Source organism: Gopherus evgoodei, chromosome 10, assembly GCF_007399415.2.
Source record: "Gopherus evgoodei ecotype Sinaloan lineage chromosome 10, rGopEvg1_v1.p, whole genome shotgun sequence".
In the NCBI taxonomy this organism is placed as follows: Eukaryota; Metazoa; Chordata; order Testudines; family Testudinidae; genus Gopherus; species Gopherus evgoodei.
The window spans coordinates 30597370-30624030 of NC_044331.1; the positions used below are offsets into that span (position 1 = coordinate 30597370).

Genomic DNA, 26661 nt, shown 5'->3' on the forward strand with positions numbered 1-26661 from the left:
AAAGTCTATATCATCAGAGATCATGTATCTGTTTACATGGTGTGATACCACTATAACTCAACATACAAAAGCAAGACTGCTGGCAAATGCAGAAAGGAGTAGCTATAGTGTTGAACCTTCTCTTGTGTTCATTATTATTTTAGAAATAATCTCAGAAAGAAATTATCAGCACTTCTCTGCTCTGTACATTCCCACTTTGTTTTATGAGACACACGATGAGGAAAAAGTTATTCCAACTTCATTTTAAATGAGTTCTAGTTTACTTTACGACTTAGGCTGTTTAATCTTCTAATGATGTTTTCCTTTAATCCATAAAAAGATGTATATTCTAGGCAAGTTAGTAGAACCTCAGTGTTATGAACACCTTGGGAATGGAGGTGGTTCATAACTCTGAACAAAATGTTAGGATGGTTCTTTCAAAAGTTTACAACTGAAGATTGACTTAATACAGCTTTGAAACTTTACTATGCAGAAGAAGAATGCTCCTTTTAACCACCTTAATGTAAACGAAACAAGCACAGAAACAGTTTCCTTACCTTGTCAGATTTTTTTAAACTTTCCCTTTATTTTTAGTAGTTTACGTTTAAAACAGTACTGTACAGTATTTGCCTTTTTTTTCTTTTCTTTTTTGGTCTCTGCTGCTGCCTGATTGCATACTTCCAGTTCTAAATAAGGTCTGTGGTTGACTGGTCATTTCGTAACTCTGGTATTCATAACTCTGAGGTTCTACTGTATTCATATTACCATTCACCTTTCTTGCTTCTTTTGATATAGTGAATTTACGGCTTTTCTTCGCACAAAATGTTTTACCTTAAATTTCCAGAATATCATTGCAATAATAACCAATAAACTTCCCTCTGTTGCCATATATTGATTACCTTATATTTAATCTTATTTTAGGAAAAATGAGATATTTCACAACATTTTTTATTTATTTAGTCTGAGCCCTATAGTGTTTTAATAATATCCTTTTATTATGGCTCCATCTCTTTTATTTGACTTTTGTTATAAAGTACAAAGTACATTCTTCTGAACTGAATGTCATGCTGTCATCAAAAATTGCAGCATGAAACAGCTTTTACTAATATTTTTAGGAAAGGTCTGTTTTGTGCAACTGCAGTCTTTTGAATTAAACTGAAATATAAAGAAAGAGTAACCAAAGGACACTACAGTGCCATGTAAAATAGCTCAGTCTTGGGATCTCCATCTCTTGGCCCTTAAGCCAGTAAAGGTACAAAGATGTTACTGCATCTAGAGCAGTGCAAAATGTGGCCCAAAAACCCTAAAGTGCACAGTTTACTAGGTTTGGACTTTCGTTACAGAGCACAAAACAATTTTTTTCCCTTTCTAGCAAACCAAGGTGGCTTTATGATTTTGTTTTAAAACTATTTGAAATTTTTTTTTAGGTTTCAATGGGAAGCTTGGATTTCCATCTGAGTTGGCTTTGACCTTTTGGGTTATAAACTGAAACTTGAAGCTAAATTTTAGGGGACCCATATTGATGACATTCACTGCAATTGAAAACTGGGGTAGCCAGAGATTGAGTTCTAGGAAGATGAAAAATATAGTTAGTTTTTACCTACACTTGAATGCAGATGGGAGTGACAATTGTATGCAGCCAACCCTGAGGATGTTAATTTGAAAAGCATAGGGAAAACTTTATGGTATTCAAATAGTAGCTTCAGTTGCAGAGTCAGTGTCTTTTCTGTGTTAACAGCTTTAACTTTTAGACATCAAAAAGTACTGCTGCCTGAGCCTGTTTTTTGCTTCATGCATCACAAGAGAAGTCATTTGGGAGTTAGGTGTGTAGGCACCTATCTGCATCTTCAGGCACCTAAATAATTTATAAAATTTGGCCCTAGAATGCTATGAAAATATTGCAATCTCCAAGCTGTGAGATAAAACAAGGGTATCATTGAACTATTTAAATCTGGCTTAGACCTGACAGTTGGAACATAAAAGAAAAATTTACAAGGATATTTTCATTGTCCTTTTAGTAACAAAATCCCAGACAAATGAAATCACCCCAATACAATTCATTAATGGCAGTATCAATGAATAGACTGTTTTGTGTTGTGCCTTAGACATCATGTTAAATGTAACCTCTTAGCATGGATTTCCCAGATTCTGTCCTTCGCTGCTGCAGAATCTAACGAAGGTGGGAAGTGCCATTTCACTAGTGTGTTCCCCATTTTCCAAGTAGAAGCACTTCCCTTGGGTTTCTCTGTGTTCAGGGGATCCTAACACCTTTTCTCACTCTTTAAGCAATAAACTTTTAAACTGCCAAGAGGATGCTCTTAACTACTAGCATCGAAGTATGAAAGGAGAAATGTATCTAAAAAGCCACCGACTTTTCGCTCCTACATCTCCTGTTCTGGCTTCTGTCCAGCATGAGAATGATGGAAGAGGCTGAAATAAAGTTGCTGGTTATCACTAGTCAATCTTCATGTCTGAGATGAAGTTCTAATCAGTAGCTTTTCATAGAAGTTGCCCCGTTGTGCTTTATAGAAGTAGGACAAATCAGCTTTGCTGTTACTTTCTATTTGCCACATTATAATCATGATGATAATATTAGTTCATGTAACGGAGTCTACTTATTTCGTTTTACCTTAATCAGCAAAGTCACAGTTCATGAGGGTATGTGTATGCAAACCTTACTCATGGGAGCAGTTCCACTGAAATCAACAGGATTGCTTATGTAATTAAGAGATGCAGGATTTCATTCCAGATTGGTGAATTGCAACTCTGTGTATGGTATATAATTTAACACTTTTTCATTCAGGGTTTTACAGCTGCTGGTATTGTGGAAGCATATTGTATGCTTCAATTAAAATCCTTAGACTACTCAGTTTAACAGTATAGACATAATGCAAACCTGCATCTCGTCACTTTGAGTGCTCATATTAATTAGCATATGCTTTAGGTCCTTTAACTCCGCCACTTTGGAGGATGACAGTACTTGTAAGCTCTAGACTTACTGTAAAAGTGGTGTCAGCTAGCTGTGAGGAGCAAAGATCAGTCTTTAAATCATACTTTTTGTAGGTTTGATCAACAGACATTAATTCCTTTTAAATGATACTCTAACTACCAAACTAAAACATGGTAGTGAACTTCCAAGTGGTAGTTTAGTGCAAATGTCAGGTTCAGAATCACTTATGTATGCAGTTTCTTAAAATAGAATCAATGAGGGAAATAACAAGCTAATGCTCTGAATCACGCTCTGGTGTTCACAGGGTGCTGGCAAGTACAGTAGTCTCAATGCACAAGGCAAATAAATGTTCATCTTGACTTGACATATTTCTGTCAGGCTTATTCATTTTTACAGCAAGAGGAGTTCTTGCAGAACAGCTGAAGTGTTTCTGAATTTTTCCACAGGGATCATCGCTGCAAAGATTTGAATATATATGGGCGGTTTAAAAATAATATAGTAACATTTCTTTATGGTGGATTTTAACTGTAAAAGAGTTTCACAGAGAAGGGAATTGTTTTTAAAACACCAACAACCTTGGTTTAACTGAGAAATGACAAATGAGGGACTTCCTCAGTGTTCAAGGTAATGCTGTAAGAATTGTTATCTACATTATATATTTTCACATAATTTATGAGAAATTTTACTATACATCATGTGTTAGCATTTTAAATATGCATTTTGAAATCATTAGCATTTATGGCTACTTTTTATGTTGTTTGTACTACGTCAGTAACACAACCAGCTAACAAAACTACCAGCATAGATTTTAATGTTGATTATGAAAATTTAATTGGGAAAAAGTTTCCTGCAGCTGCACTGTTTTTAGAACCTCACTTGAAGTCAATGGGAGCTCCATGTGTACATAACAGCTGTATGCTCTATCCTTTCATGAACATGTGTTTGAGAAACATAATTCCAGTGCTTTTAGAAACTTTCTTTCACACGCACAATGTTAGCTCTGGTAGTAATTTTACATCAATAGATGCTATGGCCCAAGATTTGATTATTTTAATCCACTTTCCACCATTGCTACATGTTGTATAGATTTCGTTGTTGTTGTTTTATCTCTTAGCCCATATTTTGGTGATTTGGGCATAACTAACTTGATGTTTTTAACATACTGCCCTAGGTCCTCAATCAAATTTATAGCAGTTCACTATCATCCAGGATCTAGAACTCTCTGTGTTGTCGAACTCCTATTGTGGGTTGCCTATTATTTGTATTCCAGTAGTGCCCAGAGGCCCCAACTGAGACTGGCATCCTATCGTGCTAGAACAGGGTGCGACAGGTTGGATCACAGAACCCCCCTTGGGAACTGCCAACTGATGTGCCAAGACTGCTTCTGCCCCTGCTTTCCCTGCCAGCTTAGGACTCCAGCACCCTGTTTTGCTGAGCCAGACGCACCCACCTGCTCCAACACAGACTCAGGGTCTGAATTACGTGCCCCAAAGCTGCAGACTTAACTGAATGCAGTTTACAGAAGTGTTCCTGTCTGTAACACTCAGATGCCCAACTCCCAATGGGGTCTAAACCCCAAATAAATCCCTTTTACACTGTATAAAGCTTATACAGAATAAACTCATAAATGTTCACCCTCTGTAACACTGATAGAGAGATATGCACAGCTGTTTGCCGCCCCCCCCCTCCAGTATTAAGGCATACTCTGGGTTAATTAATAAGTAAAACATGATTTTATTAAATACAGAAGGTAAGATTTAAGTGGGTCCAAGTAATAGCAGACAGAACAAAGTGAATTACCAAGTGAAATAAAATAGAACATGCAAGTCTATGACTATGGGCTTGTCTACATCAGAAAGTTGCAGCGCTGGTGAGGGAGTTACAGCGCTGCAACTTTGAAGGTGTACACATCTGCAGGGCATCACCAGCGCTGCAACTCCCTGTTTGCAGCGCTGGCCGTACTCCCGTTTTGTCTCGGGTGTAGAGGATCCAGCGCTGGTGATCCAGCGCTGGTAATCCAATGTAAACACTTACCAGCGCTTTTCTTGACCTCCGTGGAAGGAGGAAGCCTCTGGTAATCAAGCTGATCTCCTTTCCCGGTTTGCTCTCTCGTTCCCGGAACCCCGAGCAAGCAGGTAAGGAGAACCGCTTGCTCGGCGGTTCGGGGAACGAGAGAGCAAACCGGGAAGGAGACCAGCTTTGCCGCGGTTTGCTCTCGCGTTCCCGGAGCCACCCTGCAAACCGCAGGGAAGGAGACCTGCTTGCTCGGGGCTCCGGGAACTAGAGAGCAAACCGGGAAAGGAGACCCGCTTCGCCGCGGTTTGCTCTCGCGTTCCCGGAGCCACCCTGCAAACCGCAGGGAAGGAGACCTGCTTGCTCGGGGTTCCGGGAACGAGAGAGCAAACCGCGGCGAAGCTGGTCTCCTTTCCCGGTTTGCTCTCTCGTTCCCCGAACCGCCGAGCAAGCGGTTCTCCTTACCTGCTTGCTCGGGGTTCCGGGAACGAGAGAGCAAACCTGGAAAGGAGACCAGCTTTGCCGCGGTTTGCTCTCTCGTTCCCGGAGACACCCTGCAAACCGCAGGGAAGGAGACCTGCTTGCTCGGGGCTCCGGGAACTAGAGAGCAAACCGGGAAAGGAGACCCGCTTCGCCGCGGTTTGCTCTCGCGTTCCCGGAACCCCGAGCAAGCAGGTCTCCTTCCCTGCGGTTTGCTGGGTGGCTCCGGGAACGCGAGAGCAAACCGCGGCGAAGCGGGTCTCCTTTCCCGGTTTGCTCTCTAGTTCCCGGAGCCCCGAGCAAGCAGGTCTCCTTCCCTGCGGTTTGCTGGGTGGCTCCGGGAACGCGAGAGCAAACCGGGAAAGGAGACCAGCTTCGCCGCGGTTTGCTCTCCCGTTCCCCGAGCAAGCAGGTCTCCTTCCCTGCGGTTTGCAGGGGGTTCGGGAACGCGAGAGCAAACCGCGGCGAAGCTGGTCTCCTTTCCCGGTTTGCTCTCTCGTTCCCGGAACCCCGAGCAAGCAGGTCTCCTTCCCTGCGGTTTGCAGGGGGGTTCGGGGAACGCGAGAGCAAACCGCGGCGAAGCTGGTCTCCTTTCCCGGTTTGCTCTCCCGTTCCCCGAGCCCCCCTTGAAGCCGCCCAACAGCGCTGCAGTGTGGCCACATCTAACACCACTTGCAGCGCTGGTTGCTGTAAGTGTGGCCACTCTGCAGCGCTGGCCCTATACAGCTGTACTAATACAGCTGTAACTACCAGCGCTGCAAAATTTTAGATGTAGACATGGCCTAAGAAACTGAATACAAATAAAACCTCACCAGTTCCAGTAAGCTTCCTTTTACAGACTAGTCTCCTGCTAGTCTGGGTCCAGCAATCACTCACACTCCTTGTAGTTACTGTCCTTTGTTCTAGTTTCTTTCAGGTATCCTTGGGGGTGGAGAGGCTATTCCTTTAGCCAGCTGAAGATAAAATGGAGGGGTCTCCCAGGGGTTTAAATAGACTTTCCCTTGTGAGTAGAGACCCCCTCCTCACTCCTATGCAAAGTCCAGCTCCAAGATGGAGTTTTGGAGTCACATGGGCAAGCCACATGTCCATGCATGACTCAGCTTTTACCAGCCAAGCCACATTCCTGGGAAGGCTCAGATGTGGATTGGCATCTTCAAGTTCATTGCTGACTTTAGTGGTTTTTGATTGGGCACTTAATTTGCACTTTTCTCAAGAAGCTGACCAAATGCTCTATTAGGCTAGTTAAAATCAAGCCAGTACACAGCCAATATTCATAACTTCAAATACAAAAATGATACACACATACAAATAGGATGAATACATTCAGTAGAACATAACCTTTACATAGATATGTTACATGGCATATATAGCCTAAAACATATTCCAGTTATGTCACATATACAATCATAAGCATATTCCATAAAGCCTTATGGAGGACACTGTCACACATAGATTCTCAAACTTCATTGCACTGCGACCCCCTTCTGACAACAAAAATTACTACATGACCTCAGGAGGGGTGACCAAAGCCCTTCAGCCCCAGGTGGTGGGGCCTGTAACCTGAGCCCCGCCACCCAGGGCTGAAGCCCTTGGGCTTTGGCTACAGCCCTGGGTGGTGGGGCTTGGTCTCTGGCTTTGTCCCCAGGCCCCAGCAAGTCTAATGCCAGCCCTGATGACCCTCATCCTAGGGTACTTAAGGAGCTAGCTGATGCAGTCTCAGAACCATTAGCAATTATCTTTGAGAACTCCTAAAGGACAAGTGAGGTCCTATACGACTAGAGAAAGGCAAACATAGAACTTACCTTTAAAAAGAGCAGCAAAGAGGACCCAGGGGATTATAGACCAGTCAGCCTCACATTAATACCTGGAAAGATACCGGAACAAATTATTAAACAATCAGTTTGTAAGCATCTGGAGGATAATAGCGTTATAAGGAATAACCAGCATGGATTTGTCAAGAACAAATTATGCCAGTTCAATGTGATTTCCTTCTTATTGGCCTAGTGAATTAGGGGAAACAGATGATGTGATATATTTTGATTTTCATAAGGCTTTTGGCAGTCTTACATAACATTCTAATTAGCAAACTAGGGAAATGTGGTCAGCATGAAATTACTACCAAGTGGGTGCATAGAGGGTTGAAAGACCACACTAAAAGAGTAGTTATCAATAGTTCGCTGTCAACCTGGAAAGGTGTATCTAACGGAGTCCCACAGGGATCAGATGTGAGTCTGTTACTATTCAAAATTTTAATTAGTAATTTGGATAATAGAGTGGAGAGTATGCTTATAAAATTTGCAGATGACACGAAGCAGGGAGGGGTTGCAAGCACTTTGGAGGGCATGATTAGAATTCAGAATGATCGGGACAAATTGGAGAATTGATCTGAATTAACAAGATTAAATTCAATAAAGAAAAGTGCATAGTACTTGACTTAGGAAGGAAAAATCAAATATACAACTACAAAATGTGAAATAATTGGCTAGGCAGTAGTTCTACTGAGAAAGATCTGGCTGGAATTGTGCATCATAAATTGAGTATAAGTCAACAATATGATGCAGATGAGAAAAAGTATAATATTCTGTTGTATTAACCAGTGTGTTACATGTAAGAGATGGAAGGTAGTTGTCCCACTCTAGTTGGCACTGGTGAGGCATCACCTGGACTACTGTGGTGCCACGTTTTAGTAAGCAGGTGGACAAATTGGAGAGTCCAGAGAACAGGAACAAAAGTGATAAAAGATTTAGAAAACCTGACCTATGTTTGGAAAAAACTGGGAAAAACTTGGAAAAAACTATGGGTTGGAAAAAACTGGGCATACTTAGTCTTGAGTAAAGAAGACTGGGGGGGAACCCAATAAGTATTCAGATATCTTTAAGGACTGTTATGAAGAGGATGGAGATTAATGTTCTCCATGTCCACTGAAAGTGGGGAAAGAAGTAAAGGATGTAATCTGTAGCAAGGGAGATTTAGCTTAGATATTATTAGGAAAAATATTCTAACTATAAGGATAGCTAAGCTCTGGAATAGGCTTCCATGGAAGGTTGTGGAATCCCCATAGTTGGAGGTTTATAAAAACATGTTAGAAAAACATCTGTCAGGGATGGTCGAGGTTTACTTGGTCCTGCCTCAGCACAGGGGGCTGGACTTGATGTCCCTTCCAGCCCTACATATCTATGGTTCTATAGTGTACAAATACATAATGAGAGAGGGCCCCTAACCTGAGTATTTTTAGACAGGGCAGACAGAGTAGGAAGATGTGCTGCCTTGCCCAAGTTCATGCAGCAGGTGAATGGCTCAGGAAGGATTAAAACTCAGCTCTTCTTATGCTAAAGCCAATGCCCTAGCCTGTAGACCACATTGTCTCATAAGTAAGCTTGAGAATTAATAGTGAAGATTAGTTCTCAGGTCAGTGAAAGATCAGAATAGTGGGAAAGAGTTTTATAAAATACAATAATAAATGCTCATTTTAGTAGTTTTCATACAAATGCTGCTTCTCCATTCCTCTCCTTTCTAGTCTGTTCTCTTGATGGCTCTAGTCCATTAAACTTTTCTTTCTTGCTGCACTCCTTTCTCTTCCCATTCTCAGAAGATAAGAACTTTCAGAGTGGGTCAAACCAATAGTTTATCTAGCCCACTATTCTGTCTTCAACAGTGACTAATACCAGAGCTTGAGGGGGAATGTATACAGAACAGGGCAGAACAGATCCCTGTCTTCCCCTAAAGGCTTCTGGCAATCAGAGGCTTAGGGTTGCCCCGAAGATGGGATTGCATCCCTGAACAATCTTGATAGCTACTGATGGACCTATCTAGTTCATTTTTTAACCCAGTTATACTTCCATGGTAATGAGTTCTACAGATTGTGTGAAAAAGTACTTCCTCTTGTTTGTATAATTCTGCTGCCCAGGGCTGCCTTATTTATGTGTTACACTACAGTACACACCAGAAGCAGGGCTCCCACCGCATTCATCTGTTGTGCTGTCAACTTTTGAACTTTTGTATCTCATCTTTCAATTTTGTCCTGGAGTTTTTTTATGCTCCCTATTTAAGCATCTGAAAGACAATATAAATATTGACAGCTGTTGCAACAATGGGTGAGTACTGCAGGAACCCACATCCAGCAGTCCTATAGGAAACAGACTGCTTATAGAATGGGAAAATATCATAAATTGTTGGTGGGATGTCAAACTCATGAGTTTGAGGGTTTGAGAACTGCTCAACACTGCCAGCCTCCATGTATTATTGATTTATAAGAAAATCTATATTGCATTATCATTAAGATTTATGACATGGAGAGAAAAACAGTGGAGTAGAGGTTGTTACTTTGTCCCTAGCTCACCCTGTTGTGGTGAAGTGTTGGAGTACATGTGCTACATACAGTAATAACAAACTCTTTTCTGAAACGTTTGTAGAGGCTATACTAAAATTTAGTAAATTAGGATAGACAAAAAAAATTTAATGTCCTTGCCTTTGTCATTTTGTGTCATAATGTAATTGTACTGTAGATTATTTTTTGTGTGCATTTAATATCCTTGAAGTTCCCAGTGTCCTTTCCTGTCAAAGAAGCCTTTCATCGTTTTCATCCCCTGCTAGGTAAAAGTCACCTGCCGCTTTAAGCGATCTTGATCAATTCTGACAGTAACGCCAACCAAGTTTCCTAGAGATGCAACATATTAAGAAGCTGTAACTACAGCTAAAGTCTATCCATGCACACTACAGAATTGCCCTTCAAGGTGAGGTTGCACAGTTGAACCAAAAGCGTATATATTCTGGGAGTAATTAGAAAAAATCAGTTGTTCTCTGTGAGAGAGGAGGAATAAAATGGGGGGGAGGAGCTGAAATGGGAAATGAACAATGCAGATCACAAAGCCAAAGATGTAGTGCAAGAGCAGTGAAGACACAACGTTCTCAGCCAAAGGGATTTGTCTGTGAAACAAACTTCTGGAGGAGAGTAGATGAATCCAAATCTAACCATCTTTAGAAAACATTCAAACCTTCCTCTTTGAAAAGGCTACTCTGCTAAGAAGGACACACCCTTTATCCACCCCTAGAAACTCATCCAAGCCCTCACCCTCTCCCAAGCAGAGTTTTGACCCCAAAAAGGTTAGAAGTGCCAGAGACTCCATTAAATCCACTTGGGACTTCACTACTTCTATCAATTTTATGAGGAAGGTGCTCAGATACTACGGTGATTGTCAGTAGTACAAGGTCCTAAAGTACATAGAAGTTAGCAATGCTGTTTTGGCCTTAAGACGGTCACTTCATGACAAGGGCGTTGGAACCTTCCCCAAAGTGAGGGGGAACAAGGGGCCCCACCCTTCCTCTTCCCCTCAAGGCCCTGCCTCTTCCCCAAAGCCTGCCTATGCTCATCCTCTTCCCTGAAGGCCTCACCCCTAGCCAAGCCGGAGTAGAGCCTGGGAGCCCGCCTGTCCTGCCCAGGGTGGAGCCAAAAGCAGCTCCCTGCCTGTGTTCCTGCCCCCCGGACTGTCTGCCCATGGCAGATGGAGGAACCCAGCCTCCCCACAGCTGCCTGCAGTCTGGACATGGTAAGAGCCGTGTGGGCAGCTGCAGCAGACCCTCTCCCCTCCCGGCAGTGGGGGGCACGAGGAGAGCAGCCCCCGGCCCGTGTTCCTGCCCCTGGGGTTCCTCTCCCAATGCAGGAAGAGGGTCTGCGGCTCCCCACAGCTGCCCGTGCAGCTCTTCCCATGGCCAGGCTGCAGCTCCAAGGAGCCCCCAACTCCGACCAGAGCTGGGTCAGGGACAGAACCACACGGGCAGCTGTGGGGAGCTGGTGCAGAGTCACGCATTCTCCACTTCCACCTGCCCTGGGCTGGGTGGGGGCTGTGCTCGGGACCCCTGCACCACAGGCAGGTGGAGGGTCAGTGTGGGCTCCCTCAACTGCTGGGGCTGCACCAGCAGCCAGGAGGTGGGGCCACTGCTTCATGAACACTTTTTAAAGGAAAAAGTATATAGTTGTGCACAGTGGGTCGGAATATCAAAGGCTCTCCAGAAATGTGCCTCTGATATATATGTGCCCTTTAGATATTGTTTTTCAGTCTTTGTTTATGTGATACCTGTTCATTACATGAGATAAAAGTAGACCTAGGATCTATTTTTCACATTAGAAGTGTTAAATACGTACCATGATGTGTGGGTGACTATCTTTCATTGAACAGACACAGCATGTATCAGAGAATAAATGATCTTGGTGTAGACAGCTTTGTATAAAGTGCATTTTCCTTGTTATAGTAAGTTTTTACCAGCTCAAGAGCGTATTGATTTCTCTGAATGCTCTCTGCTGATATAGCAGGTGTGCTGTAGCTCTGTGACTGCTGAATTTGACACAACTCTAAATTCAAAGTGAGAATTTCAAACCTGTTCTGTAGTAGTTATCTAACAGCTAGCACCATTTCCAACATTCCCAGAGGAGTTCAAAGGCAAGACCTCCTTTAGTTTAACAACTTTTTGTATTTATCATTGGATTGAAGAGTTGAAGGTTGTCTGATCATATACGACAAAGCCAAGCACAGATCAGATCTCATTCGTTTAAAAAAAAAAAAAAAAGGGATTAGAAACTGACAGGAATTGAAATACCTATCTTAAAATGTTAAAAATGTTATGAGGAAAAGCTGCACATATAAAATCTAATCTGATTATTAAAAAAAAAGTAAGAAATCAGGGATCAGTATAAAAGATGCTCACCATTTTAGCTGGCTATTTCTTTGTTTCATTTACAGTATTTATGACTCAGGGCATGACTAGGCTACATAGGGTGCAGCAGAAAAGCTGCATCCACTTCTGCTCATGAGTGGCTAGAAAATGGTATAATTTATCTTTTCTGCATTTTTAGAAGCATTCTGACTAATTACACTGGTTAGAGGGCATTCTAGAGGTCATGAGTTCAAACCCACTGAGACAGCAATTGTCTGGAGTATGCCTTTATTCTGATATATGGCATGATATTACTTATCAGCCTGTTTACTTAACATAATTTTTTCAAAAATAGCCTTGTATTGCTCTCCCAACTGCTTATCTGTTCCGCATCACTGAAGCAGAGACACCAAATTAGTCTGAGAGATCACACATTTTCTCTTCTCTTTTTTCTGTCGCTGTATCTTTCTTTTACTTGGATGTAAAATATATATTTTAAAACATTTAGCTACTAAGAAGAGATGAATGATTCAAGCTTTGTATGAAGACAGAAAAAAAAAAAGCTAACTAGTAAGAATGAAATCTGTTTAAATATGCTGCTATACAACCTCAGATGGGACACTTCCATTTCCTGGAAGTGTCAGAGCCCATCTCAGTTTGTTCAGCCAGTCATTCAAGCAGCAGCAGATGATTTGGGAAGAGGTAAAATGTTAATCATGGCACAAATACAATATGCAATTTAGATGCTCTGTTGGTGGCAATAAAGATCAAAGTGCTGTCTCCATGGTACATGGTACACAGCACAGATGGTCACTATACAGTTTCTTCCACGCTCCCCCAGCTATTGTGCCTTACCCTGACTAATTCAGCCTACATGGCCCACTAAATCCCTGACCTCTGCTCAGACTCCCATTAAAGCTTCTAATTACCACCAGTTTTGGCACTGTTTTTTCCAGTATGAAAATCTGGAAACTGAGACCACTGCTCATTTCACATAGGCCATTGAACTGCCATCTGATGGTAATAACTCTTACTCAGTAGTGACCCAGGCTGGGTTTGAGCCAGTGATCTAGAAGGGTGGTATCAGGATGTACTGCCTATCTTTAGAATCCTCTGCACCGGCATAAAATGGCTTAAATTAGGAAAGGAGAAAGCATCTAAATGTGTAAATGTAATTAAGAAAAAATACAAGTGGCTACAGTCTTATATTAGTAAGCTGAGGAAAAATTCATATAGTGGTTAAATCTTAGCTGAAAACTACTCTAGCAAGGCAATAGAAAAACACAGTCCTGTTTTTGGGGAGTTTCTTTGAACAGAGACATCAAAATGAGGATAATTAATCCAATTCTGCACTACTTACATGGATAAACCTCCCATTGAGCTGAATGGGAATATTGCAGTTATAAGATCACATAAGTCAGAATTTAAAGAAAGTCAAAGTAAAATAAAAATGTTGACTGGGGTTCAGTACATTCAATAAAACACATTTTAATCAAAATCTTAGAAGAAGAACAGATACCAGAATTCCTAGTGCCTTTTAAAGCCTCAAGATAAAGCAGAGACATAATTAAAGAGAGGCAAAAAGAAGAACTTTGTGAAAATTAAAATTTGAGGCTGCTGAATGTTTACTGTATTTTAAAGGGTTTTCAAAACAAACAGAACTTGAAACAAAAAAGATAAATAAAAGGTTTTCAGAGTAAAAATAATTAAAAGTGAGGTCAGTGTGTACAACTCTCCCTCACACGCACATATAAAATTTTGTATGCCTTTCACCTTCCCTTCATGTTCCATTCTCTCCTGTCTCTGTTTTCATAATATTACCTCTCTCTATTCTAATAATCTTCCTGGTTATTTAAATATGATTTTATTTCTGATCATGATTTCTCACATTTTCTGCACCTGTTTTACCTCCCATGTTTTTCACACTTATTTACTCAATTCATTTCTCTTGGTTTGATCTGACTCTGTAGAGCACAGTAACTATCTTCTGCCTCCTAAAAAACCCTCTCAGCAGCCCACAGAAGACCTTAAAGATACAGCTACTTTTATCTACCTTACTTTTCTACAATATATTTCTCTCACTTAGTTTCATTTTTGTAGCTTCTGCTGGTCAACAGAAGTCATTCTGCTTCAAGCTGTATCACTGATTATATGATGAATTGTATATGTCAAATAGCAGAACATTGTTGTCATTCATCGGTGCCTTCTTGGGGTGAAGATAAATGTTATAATGATGGTTGGAATAAAGGTGTGGCTTTGATTACTAAGCCTTTCTCTGATTTTTTACTTTTTTTCAGATTAAATTTGACAGTGATGGTGTCTGTGTTTGCTGTGAAATGCAGCATCAAACATCGGGCTGCAGCAACCTTGGAGAAACGCTGAAACTGAATCCACTGCAGGAGTGTAATGTTGTGAGACTGACCCTAAAGGTGGGGAGTAAGAAGGATTGTCACTTTATTATAATTTAACACAGCAGTGGATTTTGATAAAGGCATGTAGTGAAAGTTGTTTGTTCGCTGTCAGCTGCTTACTTATTCATAACAAAGAGACTTAGCAGAAAATGAGAACCTGATCCTGCAAACATGAAATCAATAAAGCTACTCATGTGACTAAAGATACGCGCTCATCTGTTTGCAGGATTGTTGCCTATATTTGTGCAGCATAACCATTTTGTTAAAGGTTGAGTACGCCCCAGGGTACACCTACAAAAATCTTATTGGTTGAGGGCTTATAATTGTAATCTTGATGGTGCCATTTTGATTAAATGTTTCTTAAAATATTCCATATAAGAGAGAATAATTTAGGAAAAAACAGATTATCCAAAAAGTTCTGTAAAAATCCTTCCAGTGTGAATTCCATATTTATTATTTCTGATGTGTGGCTTTGAAAGCTCTGTGTTCTCTGACTGTTCATAGTAGAGAAAATATCTCACTAGGCACATGAAGAAATTACAGCTAATCAGGCAAACAACTGACAGTGATAACGCCACCTTCTATAATTATGATTAGTAATGACTGTTGATTGCTGCAACAGAAAACAACTGTTGTACGTTCTCAGGGCGTTATTCTGCCTTTTGTTTGAAAATAGCACCCCACTTGAACAATACTCTGTAAACGGCATGCAGGCTCTGTCTACGCTGCCTTTTTTTAAAAAAACTCTTGTCTTTCCACTATCACCACTTCAGCCCCATTGGTAGTAGCAAAGGTGGGAGCCCTAATGTGGAAATTTTACCAAAGCTGACTAATCTGTTCACAACAAGTCTAGAGAGCATAGTAGGAAACAGTGGCTGCCAAAAACCTTTTCCACATTAAAATGCGTGTGTGTGAGAGTATGTACGCACGCTCATACGTGTGTGAATTTGGTTTTGAGTCAGTCTTTGTTTATGGTGCCTTGATAAATATGACCAGTATTTACTTATATTATATTATATTATATTATATTATATTATATTATATATGATGACTTTGGGCCTCTTTTTTGTGTTTTTTTGCAAATCATATGCCTCATTCTTGCTGTTAATCCAGAATAAACTACCCAGCCATTTCAGCTGTGGATATAACATAAAGCAGTAACATATCTACGATTATACATACTTGAGTAATAAACAGTTCTTCAAGTGCTTACTCATGTCCTTTCCATATTAAGTGTGTGTGCTTGCCACATGCACTAGTGCCAGAAGTTTTTCCCTCAGTGGTATCTGTAGGGGACCCATCTCCGGCGCCCCCCGGAACAGCATGCGCATGCCATGGTATAAGGGGTGCCACTGGCTCCTCCCACCTTCAATTTCTTCTTGCCGCCAGTGATGGTGCTGGAAGTCTGCTGCTTCGGCTAGCATTGCACTTCATTCAGTGTTTCTTTCGAACATTTCCCTGTAAAATAGTTGTACATAGTTAATAATTCCCTTAGAGTTAGTTCTAGTTTAATTGGTCCCAGATGGGACTCAGCTTAGGGACAGGGTTCCAGTCCAACCCCAGGACCATAGGGTAGGGCAACCCTTCTATTACCCTCACCCGCTTCTAGGCAAACCTTCCCTGCACCTCTAGGGGTACCTGAACCACAGGACAATACTCCCTATCCCCATGGATGCATTCCATCAGCATTCTTTCTCCATGGATAAGCCAATGCAGCTTTTCCAAGCATGGCTGTATGAGGGAGCAGGCTGAGGCCATATCCACTAGACCCCTCTGGGGCTTTCTCCCCACCCGCATGGGGATGCTGACTATTCCACACCTCTTATTCCACCCCCACAACCTTGGTTTAACCACAGAATTCACCACAGTCCATCACCGGCAGTCACGGCTCTTATGCTCCGGCTGTCCACAGCACCAGTATACAAGCTGTCCCGGACGGCTAGGGGTTCCCTTGTGCTCCTCCCATCGCTTGTCTAATGCCTTCCCAGTGGATGCCACCGGGTTTCTTGCATCCCTCTGTGTCTTGCAGGTTCCGATGCTCCTTCAGGGGGAAAACTGCCTCTGCATATTCCTCCATCCTTTTGATGGCGGCTTCTATGGTGCCAGGGTGATGTCACTGCACCCAGACCCGCATGCTATTGGAGAGGCACTGCACAAATTGTTCAAGGATCACCTGATCCATAATCTGCCACCACGTCACCTAGTCCGTCAGTTTCTGGGCTTAGGCCTGGGGCCGCATGCCCCCTTCCCACCGGGCTGCCCGAAACTTTTGCCTGTATTTTTCCAACGAAAGCCCCAGGCAGTCCAAGATGGCTGCCTTCACACAGTCATAGTCTCTAGACTGGGCATCCATCAGGGCCATATACGCTGTGTGCACCTCCCCAGCAAGATATGGGGATAGCTTAGGGCCCCGGTTGCCCTGTCCCATCCCGCGGGTGCCATTTCCCCTGGACAGCTCACCAGTTTCTGCAGAAGCTGCTGCTGCACGGTTGCCTGTTCTTTAATGAAGTCCTGCAAAGTCCATTGTTGCTCAGCCTGCCAAGCCAGTAAAACTTGCTTCTACAGCTGGTGGGACTGATGAAAGGCCTGCAGTATCTTCTGTATCTCCCTGTGTTGCTCCGTGAACCACTGCAGAGTGCCCTCCATCTCCAGGTTGCCAAACTGTGTCTCTGGCAAAGGATCTCAGAAAAGCCCCCACATGTAACAGGGTTCTTCCTGGGGCCTGCTTGCTCTCCCCAATAAGGCTCAGAGAGGCTTCAGAGTTGTGCAACACCCGTGTCTTTATTTACTTATGGTTGTCCCACCACCAGTGTCCATCTATATACAAGCTTTCCAAGCAGAGTCAGCCTTCAGCTAGGAGGCCTCCAGCTCCCACCCTGACTGACTTCTCCTTGCTGCCCCCAGCCTTCTGCTCCCTCCCAGCTTTTATAGCCCATAGCTTGTCAGGCCAGCAGGTGTTGCCAATCCTCAGGCTGGCATCAGGCCTTTTCCAGCATCCCCAATCTGTTTGCCTTAATTAGAGCTGATTGGGCAGGGGATAATTAGGTGCTTTTGCACCAGCACCCTGCTACTGGTGACTTCAACCCTACACGAAGGGATATCATAAATTACTAATGCTTTGTGACAAACCCCCTCTTCCCTGCCCTCCCATTTCAAAAAGAGCTGAACACAAATACTTTGTGCTAGCTAAAGACCGTGAGTATCTCTACACTCACCTGGCACCAAACTCCCTCGTAGTTGAGGCTGTTAATGAAAGGGAGAGGCAGGGGCAACCCAGGGCTACGCCCAAGAATAAAGACTCAAAGAGAGTGGATTTGTTTGGGTGAAAAATTTATTTGTTTTCCAGCCTTCAACTGAGAGTGGCCAATCACCAGGCCCTCCTTGGCCACTGCAACTAAAACATGGCAGGCCATGGTCAAGTTCGAGGTTTCGCTTCCCGAAGAATCCAGGAAGGAATTCCAGGCAATCCTCAAGGAGGGCATGGCTGCGGCCAGAGGAGCCCTCCAGGCAGCTTCAGACGCGGCGGACTTCATGAGTCCCACCATGGCCTCAGTCATCTTCATGCGGCAGGCATCCTGGCTGCTCCTCTCTGGCCTGCCAATGATGCTCAGCAGTCAGTGCAAGATCTGCCTTTTGACAACCAGGCCCTGTTTGCAGAGCAGACGTGCTGCATGGACTCTGAGCTCTTTGGCGTTTATGTGCAACTCTTGAAAACTCTAGGGCTGTACGTCCCCAGTCCAGCCTGTAAGCAGTTCAAACTGCAGCCATCTTAGGGTCAAGGGAGCCAACCCAAGCAGGAGCCACCCCACAAAAAGAGTAGAGGCTATAAGCACCGTCTGAGCCACCCACCACCACCCTCTGCCCAATCGGGCTTAACCCTGCAAGAAGCAGGGGGGAAAGCAACGTTTTGAGGGTGCGCTCGAGGGCGACCTACTGGATTATACCCCAGATCCATCTCCTGCTTTTTTCCAACTGCCTTTCTTTTTCTTCTCGGCATGGACCACTATAACTTCGGACCACTGGGTCCTCAGTACACTGGCGCAGGGTTATACACTCCAGTTTATTTCTCCCTCCTTCCCCTCCTCGTTCCCCGTCCCTCTTCAGGGACCCCCTCACAAAAGTCTTCTCATATAGGAGGTGGAATGGTTGCTGCAGTTGGGTGTGGTGAAAGAGGTTCCTCACAAGTACAGGAACAAGGGTTTCTATTCCCAGTACTTTCTAATCTCAAAAGCCGAGGGCAGTCCATGGCCCATCCTGGACCTGTGAGACCTCAGCAAAGTTCCGCATGGTCTCCCTGGCCTCCATTGTCCCCTCCCTGAATCCGGGAGACTGATATGCCACCTTCAACTTGAAGGACACATATTTCTACATAGCAATCTTTCAAGGTCACAGACACTTCCTATGATTCATGGTGGGAACTGACCACTATCAGTTTGCAGTCCTTCCGTTTGACCTTGCAACAGCACCAAAGGTGTTTACCAAGTGCATGTCAGTGGTAGCTGCTTACCTCAGGTGTTCCAGTATCCATATCCTCCCGTACCTCGACAACTGGCTCATCAAAGGCCACTCCAGGTCCCAAGTCCAAAGGGATGTTGCGGTGCTGCAGCCATGTGCCGATCCCTGGGCCTGCTGGTAAACCACAAAATGTTAACGTTAATTCTTGTGCACAGGATAGAGTTCATCGGGGCAGTGTTCAACTCTCCCTGCACCAGAGCTTTGGTGGCATTGGTGGACCTCATCGTGGGAGTCTCTGCATTCCCTGTGACCATGTTCAGGGTTTACCTGCGCCTGCTGGGCTACATGGCAGCATGTACGTATGTCGTCTGCCATGCCAGGCTCAGGATGTGGCCCTTACAGCCGTGGCTGGCGACAGTCTATTCCTAGTCCAGAAATCACTTGGAAAAGGTCGTTACCATCCCACCAACGATATTTACCTTGCTGCAGTGGTGGACCGACCCCAGGGCAGTCCTGGAATGAGTTTCATTTGACAGCCCTTGTCACTCAATCAAGTTGATATTGGATGTCTTGGACCTGGGCTGGGGAGCGCACCATGGCAGCCTCCAGACCCAGGGCATGTGGTCCCCGGGGGAGATGACATGGCACGTAAATGTCAAAGAGCTCAGAACAGTGCTTTCAGCCTGCAAGGTCCTTTCTACAGCACCTGCAGGCAGGGTGGTGAGAGTGTTGACGGACAATACGTCTTTGATGTTCTACATCAACAGACGGGGAGCACGCTCGTCAGCCCTCTGACAAGAGACTCTCAGATTGTGAGATTTCTGCTTCGACCACCTGAAGGCCTGTCACCTCCCCAGTGTCGATAACATGCTGGCAGATCACCTCACAGGTCCTTTTTCTAGCACCATGAGTGGTCGCTCCATCTGGAGATAGCACAGATGCTCTTCCAGAGGTGGGAAACTCTCCAAGTAGACCTGTTTGCCACCAGACAGAACAGGAATTGTCATCACTTCTGTTCCCTACAGGGTCTGGGCAAAGACGCCTTCTCTGATGCCTTCCTCCTGTCATGGTCAGAGGGACTGATGTATGTGAGCTCAGACTAGCTATGGGAATAAAGGGAAACAAGAAGACTTTTTATCAATACATTAGAAGCAAGAGGAAGACCAAGGACAGGGTAGGCCCACTGCTCAGTGAGGAGGGGGAAACAGTAACGGGAGACTTGGAAATGGCAGAGATGCTTAATGACTTCTTTGTTTCGGTCTTCACTGAGAAGTCTGAAGGAATGTCTAATATAGTGAATGCTTACGGGAAGAGGGTAGGTTTAGAAGATAAAATAAAAAAAAGAGCAAGTAAAAAATCACTTAGAAAAGTTAGATGCCTGCAAGTCACCAGGGCCTGATGAAATGCATCCTAGAATACTCAAGGAGTTAATAGAGGAGGTTCTGAGCCTCTAGCTATTATCTTTGGAAAACCATGGGAGACGGGGGAGATTCCAGAAGACTGGAAGGGGGCAAATATAGTGCCCATCTATAAAAAGGGAAATAAAAACAACCCAGGAAACTACAGACCAGTTAGTTTAACTTCTGTGCCAGGGAAGATAATGGAGCAAGTAATTAAAGAAATCATCTGCAAACACTTGGAAGGTGGTAAGGTGATAGGGAATAGCCAACATGGATTTGTAAAGAACAAATTGTGTCAAACTAATCTGATAGCATTCTTTGATAGGATAACGAGCCTTGTGGATAAGGGAGAAGCGGTGGATGTGATATACCTAGACTTTAGTAAGGCATTTGATACAGTCTCACATGATACTCTTATAGATAAACTAGGAAAGTACAATTTAGATGGGGCTACTATAAGGTGGGTGCATAACTGGCTGGATAACCATACTCAGAGAATAGTTATTAATGGCTCCCAATCCTGCTGGAAAAGTATAACAAGTGGGGTTCAGCAGGGGTCTGTTTTGGGGCCGGCTCTGTTCAATATCTTCATCAACGATTTAGATGTTGGCATAGAAAGTACACTTATTAAGTTTGCAGACGATACCAAACTGGGAGGGATTGCAACTGCTTTGGAGGACAGGGTCAAAATTCAAAATGATCTGGACAAATTGGAGAAATGGTCTGAGGTAAACAGGATGAAGTTCAATAAAGATAAATGCAAAGTGCTCCACTTAGGAAGGAACAATCAGTTTCACACATACAGAATGGGAAGAGACTGTCTAGGAAGGAGTATGGCTGAAAGAGATCTAGGGGTCATAGTGGACCACAAGCTTAATATGAGTCAACAGTGTGATACTGTTGCAAAAAAAGCAAACGTGATTCTGGGATGCATTAACAGGTGTGTTGTTAACAAGACATGAGAAGTCATTCTTCCGCTTCACTCTGCGCTGGTTAGGCCTCAACTGGAGTATTGTGTCCAGTTCTGGGCACCGCATTTCAAGAAAGATGTGGAGAAATTGGAGAGGGTCCAGAGAAGAGCAACAAGAATGATTAAAGGTCTTGAGAACATGACCTATGAAGGAAGGCTGAAGGAATTGGGTTTGTTTAGTTTGGAAAAGAGAAGACTGAGAGGGGACCTGATAGCAGTTTTCAGGTATCTAAAAGGGTGTCCATCAGGAGGAGGGAGAAAACTTGTTCACCTTAGCCTCCAATGATAGAACAAGAAGCAATGGGCTTAAACTGCAGCAAGGGAGATTTAGGTTGGACATTAGGAAAAAGTTCCTAACTGTCAGGGTAGTTAAACACTGGAATAGATTGCCTAGGGAAGTTGTGGAATCTCCATCTCTGGAGATATTTAAGAGTAGGTTAGATAAATGTCTATTAGGGATGGTCTAGACAGTATTTGGTCCTGCCATGAGGGCAGGGGACTGGACTTGATGACCTCTCGAGGTCCCTTCCAGTCCTAGAGTCTATGAGTCTGTATGTTCCCACCAATCCCCTCATCAGCAGAGCCCTCTCAAAAGGGTAAAGGAAAAACAGGCCCAAGTCATCATGGTTGCCGCGGTGTGGCCACGCCAACATTGATTCAGCACACTGATGGACCTGGCAGCGGCCGCTCTCTGGCCCCTTCCTGACCAACCAGATCTGCTCTCATAGATCATAGGCAACTTCTACACCCCAACCTCACCTCCCTCTACCTGACAGCGTGGATGCTGTATGATTGCGCTCAGAGGAGTGGGCCTGCTCTAACAAGGTGCAGCAAATCCTCCTGGAAAGCAGGAAGCCTTCCGCTAGAGCAACCTACCTGGCCAAATGGACAAGGTTTTCCCACTGGGCATCTCAGCGTAGCATCTCTCCAGCATGCTCCTCTTTGCAATTTACCTTAGATTACATGCTCCATCTTAAGAACCAGGGGTTGGCCCTCTCTTCCATCAGAGTGCACCTTGCAGCTATCTCCACTTTTCACTTGCCGATCCAAGGTCAGACAGTGTTCTTGCATGACATGTCAGTCCGATTCCTGAGAGGCCTCGAGAGACTCTTCCTGCCAGCTCAGACTCCTGTCCCACAGTGGAATTTTAACTTGGTTCTCTCCAGGCTCACAGGTCCTCTCTTTGAGCCTATGGGCTCCTGCTCCCTCTCCCACCTGTCATGGAAGATCACGTTCCTAGTGGCAATAACATCCACGAGATGAGTGTCGGAGCATAAGGCTCTGACATCTAAGCCACTGTATACGGTGCTCTACAAGGATAAAGTTCAACTGCGACCCCATCCAACCTTTCTGCCAAAGGTGGTGTCTTCCTTCCATGTTAACCAGGACATCTTCCTCCCGGTGTTTTGTCCCAAGCTACACACCACTGGGAAGGAAGGAAGGCTGCACGCCCTGGACGTTAGATGTGCCCTGGCGTTTTACCTGGAGCGTACCAAGCCCTTCCGCAGTTTGACCCAGCTTTTCATCATGACAGTAGACGGGATGAAGGGCCTTCCGGTTCATCGCAGAGGATTTCCAACTGGATCACCTCCTGCGTCCCTACCTGTTACAAGCTGGCACAGATCCTGACACTGCCAATTGTGAGGAATCACTCAACCAGAGCTCAGGCTTCCTCGGCGGCCTTCCTGGACCACGTGCCTATCCAGGGCATTTGCAGAGCCGCAACGTGGTCTTCGGTTCGCATGTTCACAGCACGTTGCCATCATTCATCAAGCCAGAGACGTGCTGGGTTCGACAGAGCTGTGTTGCAATCTACACATCCGTGAACACCTACCCACCTCTGTTGGCACTGCTTGGGAGTCACCTAATATGGAATGGACATTAACAAGCATTCGAAGAAGAGAAGATCATTGCCTTTTTCCGTAACTGGTGTTCTTTGAGATGTGTTGCTCATGTCCAGTCCATGATTCATCCTCCTTCTCCACTATTGGAGTTTCCGGCAAGAAGGAACTGAGGGTGGAGGGAGTTGGTGGCACCCCTTCTACCACGGCATGTCCACGCTGCTCCAGGAGGCACCAGCGATGATCTCCTAGGGATACCACTGAGGGGGGGAAATTCCGGCACGGTGCAGTGGCAATTACACCCACCTAAAATGGAATCGACATGAGCAACATATCTCGAAGAACACCAGTTACGGAAAAAAGTAACTGTCTTTTTTACTTCTGTGATTAATAGCTGGGAAAAGCAGGTTACCTGGCAGACAAATGCTCTAATCTGATATGACAAATCCTATGGTGGATAAAAATTTTGAGCCATGCAGTTTCTCAGGAAAATTATTGATCTTAGTGAAAAAAAATTATTTAAATATTGTCAGCCTAGCATAGCCAATTGGTTCCTTTCTGGTTTGCGTATAATCAACAACATTAACTAAATGTCTTCATTGAAACTCAGTTGTCATCAAAATATGCCCTCAGTTACTCCTGCACAATCCCAGTGAAAGTATTAAGGTTGAATGGTAATAACCAAAGGCATAATTTGAAGACAGTGGGGTTGCACAGGTGTAATGGAGGATAGCACATGGCTTGCAGAGTCTTTTTTACCAGTAATGGTGCATAAGCCAAAAAGAGCACAATTTAAATTATGAAGTGGGGTCTGCATAGTGGCAGTTTGAAAAAAGTCTTACTTTGTAATCTGAGCATATTTTGATATGGAAGTTTTTGAGACAGAATAAATGTGGAACCCCATGATGCTGTTTTTACAAAGTCACTTTTCAGAGAAGAACTGCACTTTAAAACAAAGCTGTAATGTATGACTCTTAAGATCTCCTGTGGCAGTGGATTTCATGGGATTTGACCTTAAATTGTGTGAATTAATGTTTCCTTTAATTTTTAGACTCAGGAAGTACTATACATATTATAGAATGCTCTGAGTTATTAAACCTGCTGCCAAATCAAATTTCTCTAACAAAATATAGAAAGAATATGCCTTAGGGAATTGAAGGACTTATCTATACTGACTTTTGGCTCAAAAGCTAGTGTGTGATATCTTCTTTGTTTCACTGAGAAGACTGCCCCAACTCATTGCTACTTTCTCTCATGCTTGTGTAATGCTGACAGACCATGGTCAGTGGCAGTCAGGATCTAACGTGGGATCTCTGGAGGCATGAGCCTTTGCTGTATGAGTTAAAAGACACGTCTCTTAGCCAAGGCTGTATCAAACTCATCATTCTCTATCTGCCACTAGAGGGGGACAGAGTGCCACACCAAACAGCCATGGGTTACACTTGCATGAGCAAATTCTGTGTGTAACTTAAACTGGAATTTTGGGGACTCAGCATGAGGAAGGCCATTTTAGGTGGAGGACATCATTACTGTGATTATCAAAGTTATGATGTAGCTAAAAGATTATTGATTCCTATGGTCTGTATACTAGCACTACAGGGGTAATAAAACACAAAATATTCATTAATCCAGTTAGCATAATAGCTCTTCTCCAACCACCCCCCACTGGTTCAGGAGCCTCGAAACCATAGTTAAAACATTCAAAAGTGGCTAAAAGGTCAAGGAACCCAATTCCCATTGACTTACAACCCTAACTGTCCTCTGTGCCTTTGAAAATCTTTTCCATAGCTGGAGGTCCTGAAAAAATGACTCAGAATGGTTTCAGCTACTTCTCCTGGATACACAGAATAGGCACAATGAATGATGGCAGTAAAGGCTGTGCCATCTCACTTACATGGCCAATCAAAATCTGTGTCAACCAGTTTCAAAATTGGGAATGGGAGGAAAAATTTGTCACAACATTTTTTACATTAGTCTTAGTAAATTTTTTAAAAATCATTAATTTTCATCAAGAATTTTAAGAAAGTGGCTAAATTCGCTCTTCATTTTTAGAATGTTTAATATTTTTAAAATAGGCATATTTTTATGGGAAATTGTGTTAGAGGTATTTTGCCCAGCTCTACTCAGATTTAATATATACCAACTTTGTATTATTGGTTGAGAGAGGGGGGAAAGGATGTAGCCTACGCTGAACACATGACAAAAAATGTGCAAGAGGAAACTGTGAGCTAAAACATTAAATATTGCAAAATACATTTTGTTTATTTTACTGATTTATGGAGCATCACATCTTACAATTAATTGGCTCTTCTGGAGCTTGATAGAAAAATTGAAAGGACCCAACACAAGAAGTCCCTTAGGTACAACATAAAAAGGGTCATTACTTAAATTTCTGAAATACAGTGTCCTTGAAGTAAATAACTCTCCAAATGCTAGAAGAATTGAAGCACTAACTTGTTCTTGTTTAAAAAAGAATCATCACACCAGTGGGATGATCCACATTAGCTCCCCCTTCCTCTTTCCCTCTCCCTCTTAACTTTTTTCATCCCTCCTCTCTTCTCCTGCTTTTTCATTTCTTCTCCCTTTCTTCTTTTGCTCTTCTCACTTCTGTTCTCCTTTTTCACTTCTCCCTGTTCTCCATCTCGTTCTGTATACCCTCTATAGTCTGCAGGACACTAAGCTCACTGTCACAGCTCAGGGCAACTGCACTTGTATTTCCCCCTCCATCATCCACCAAGGGCCCTCACTCTAGTCTCCTGGTTCCTCAGCAGTCACCTCTCTTGCATAGAGACGTGCATCTCTCTCCCTCCTGACCCAAGGTTTATTTTGCTTTTTGTTTCTTAGGCTGCACAGTTTCCTGCCTACACTGTGATATTCCCAGCAAGCCAGGCTGCCTAAATAAGCCACTGTTTATGCTTTGCTTTCTCTTCAAAAGATATGAACTACATAATTGCAAGCAGTTACCACACAGTTCTTTCTAAGCAAGCATAGTTATTTTTCAGGTGAAAGCATTAAAGAGAAAACATATTTAAAAACCATAGAAGAACCTAGACACATGCTAATAAGCTAATCAGAGATCACCCCAACTCCAACAAGGGCTGTGGTGAGACTCAGTCCTTCAAACTCCACCAAGCGGTTTTTTCTGTGGTTGCAAGTTCATAACAGCCTCAGCTTAGAACTAGCACCCCCATGAAAAGTTCAGTCTTTCCTTTCTACAGCTTGGGCCTTTGATCTTCAGATTCCAGGAATGGGTAATCATTAGACAATGGTCCCCTTCTCAGGATGTAGCTATAAAAGTCTGGGGTTTTGCATAAGTGGAGGTGGGAAACTTGCATTCACCTCCCCCTAGAGATCCCCAAGAAAACCACTTTACCCAAAAGCCCATTCTTGTCTGGACCATTGTTCAGTATAATCCTTTGAGGTTCATAACACTTCCCAGGGTTCACATCCCATCTCCCTCCTAGAAAAGTTACATACGACCCTAGTCCACAATAAAACATAACCTTTGGAT

General features: G+C 43.5%; 1 protein-coding gene across 4 annotated transcripts in view; it reads left to right on the plus strand.

Moving 5' to 3' along the window:
* FAM189A1 (family with sequence similarity 189 member A1) overlaps positions 1 to 26661 on the plus strand; it is a 406051-nt gene that overhangs the window by 283139 nt on the left and 96251 nt on the right. For all 4 annotated transcript variants that reach the window (XM_030578098.1, XM_030578099.1, XM_030578101.1 and 1 more), the window contains one exon: positions 14371 to 14502. In XM_030578098.1, coding sequence (XP_030433958.1) covers positions 14371 to 14502 — 132 coding nt within the window. The remainder of the gene's footprint in view (positions 1 to 14370; positions 14503 to 26661) is intronic.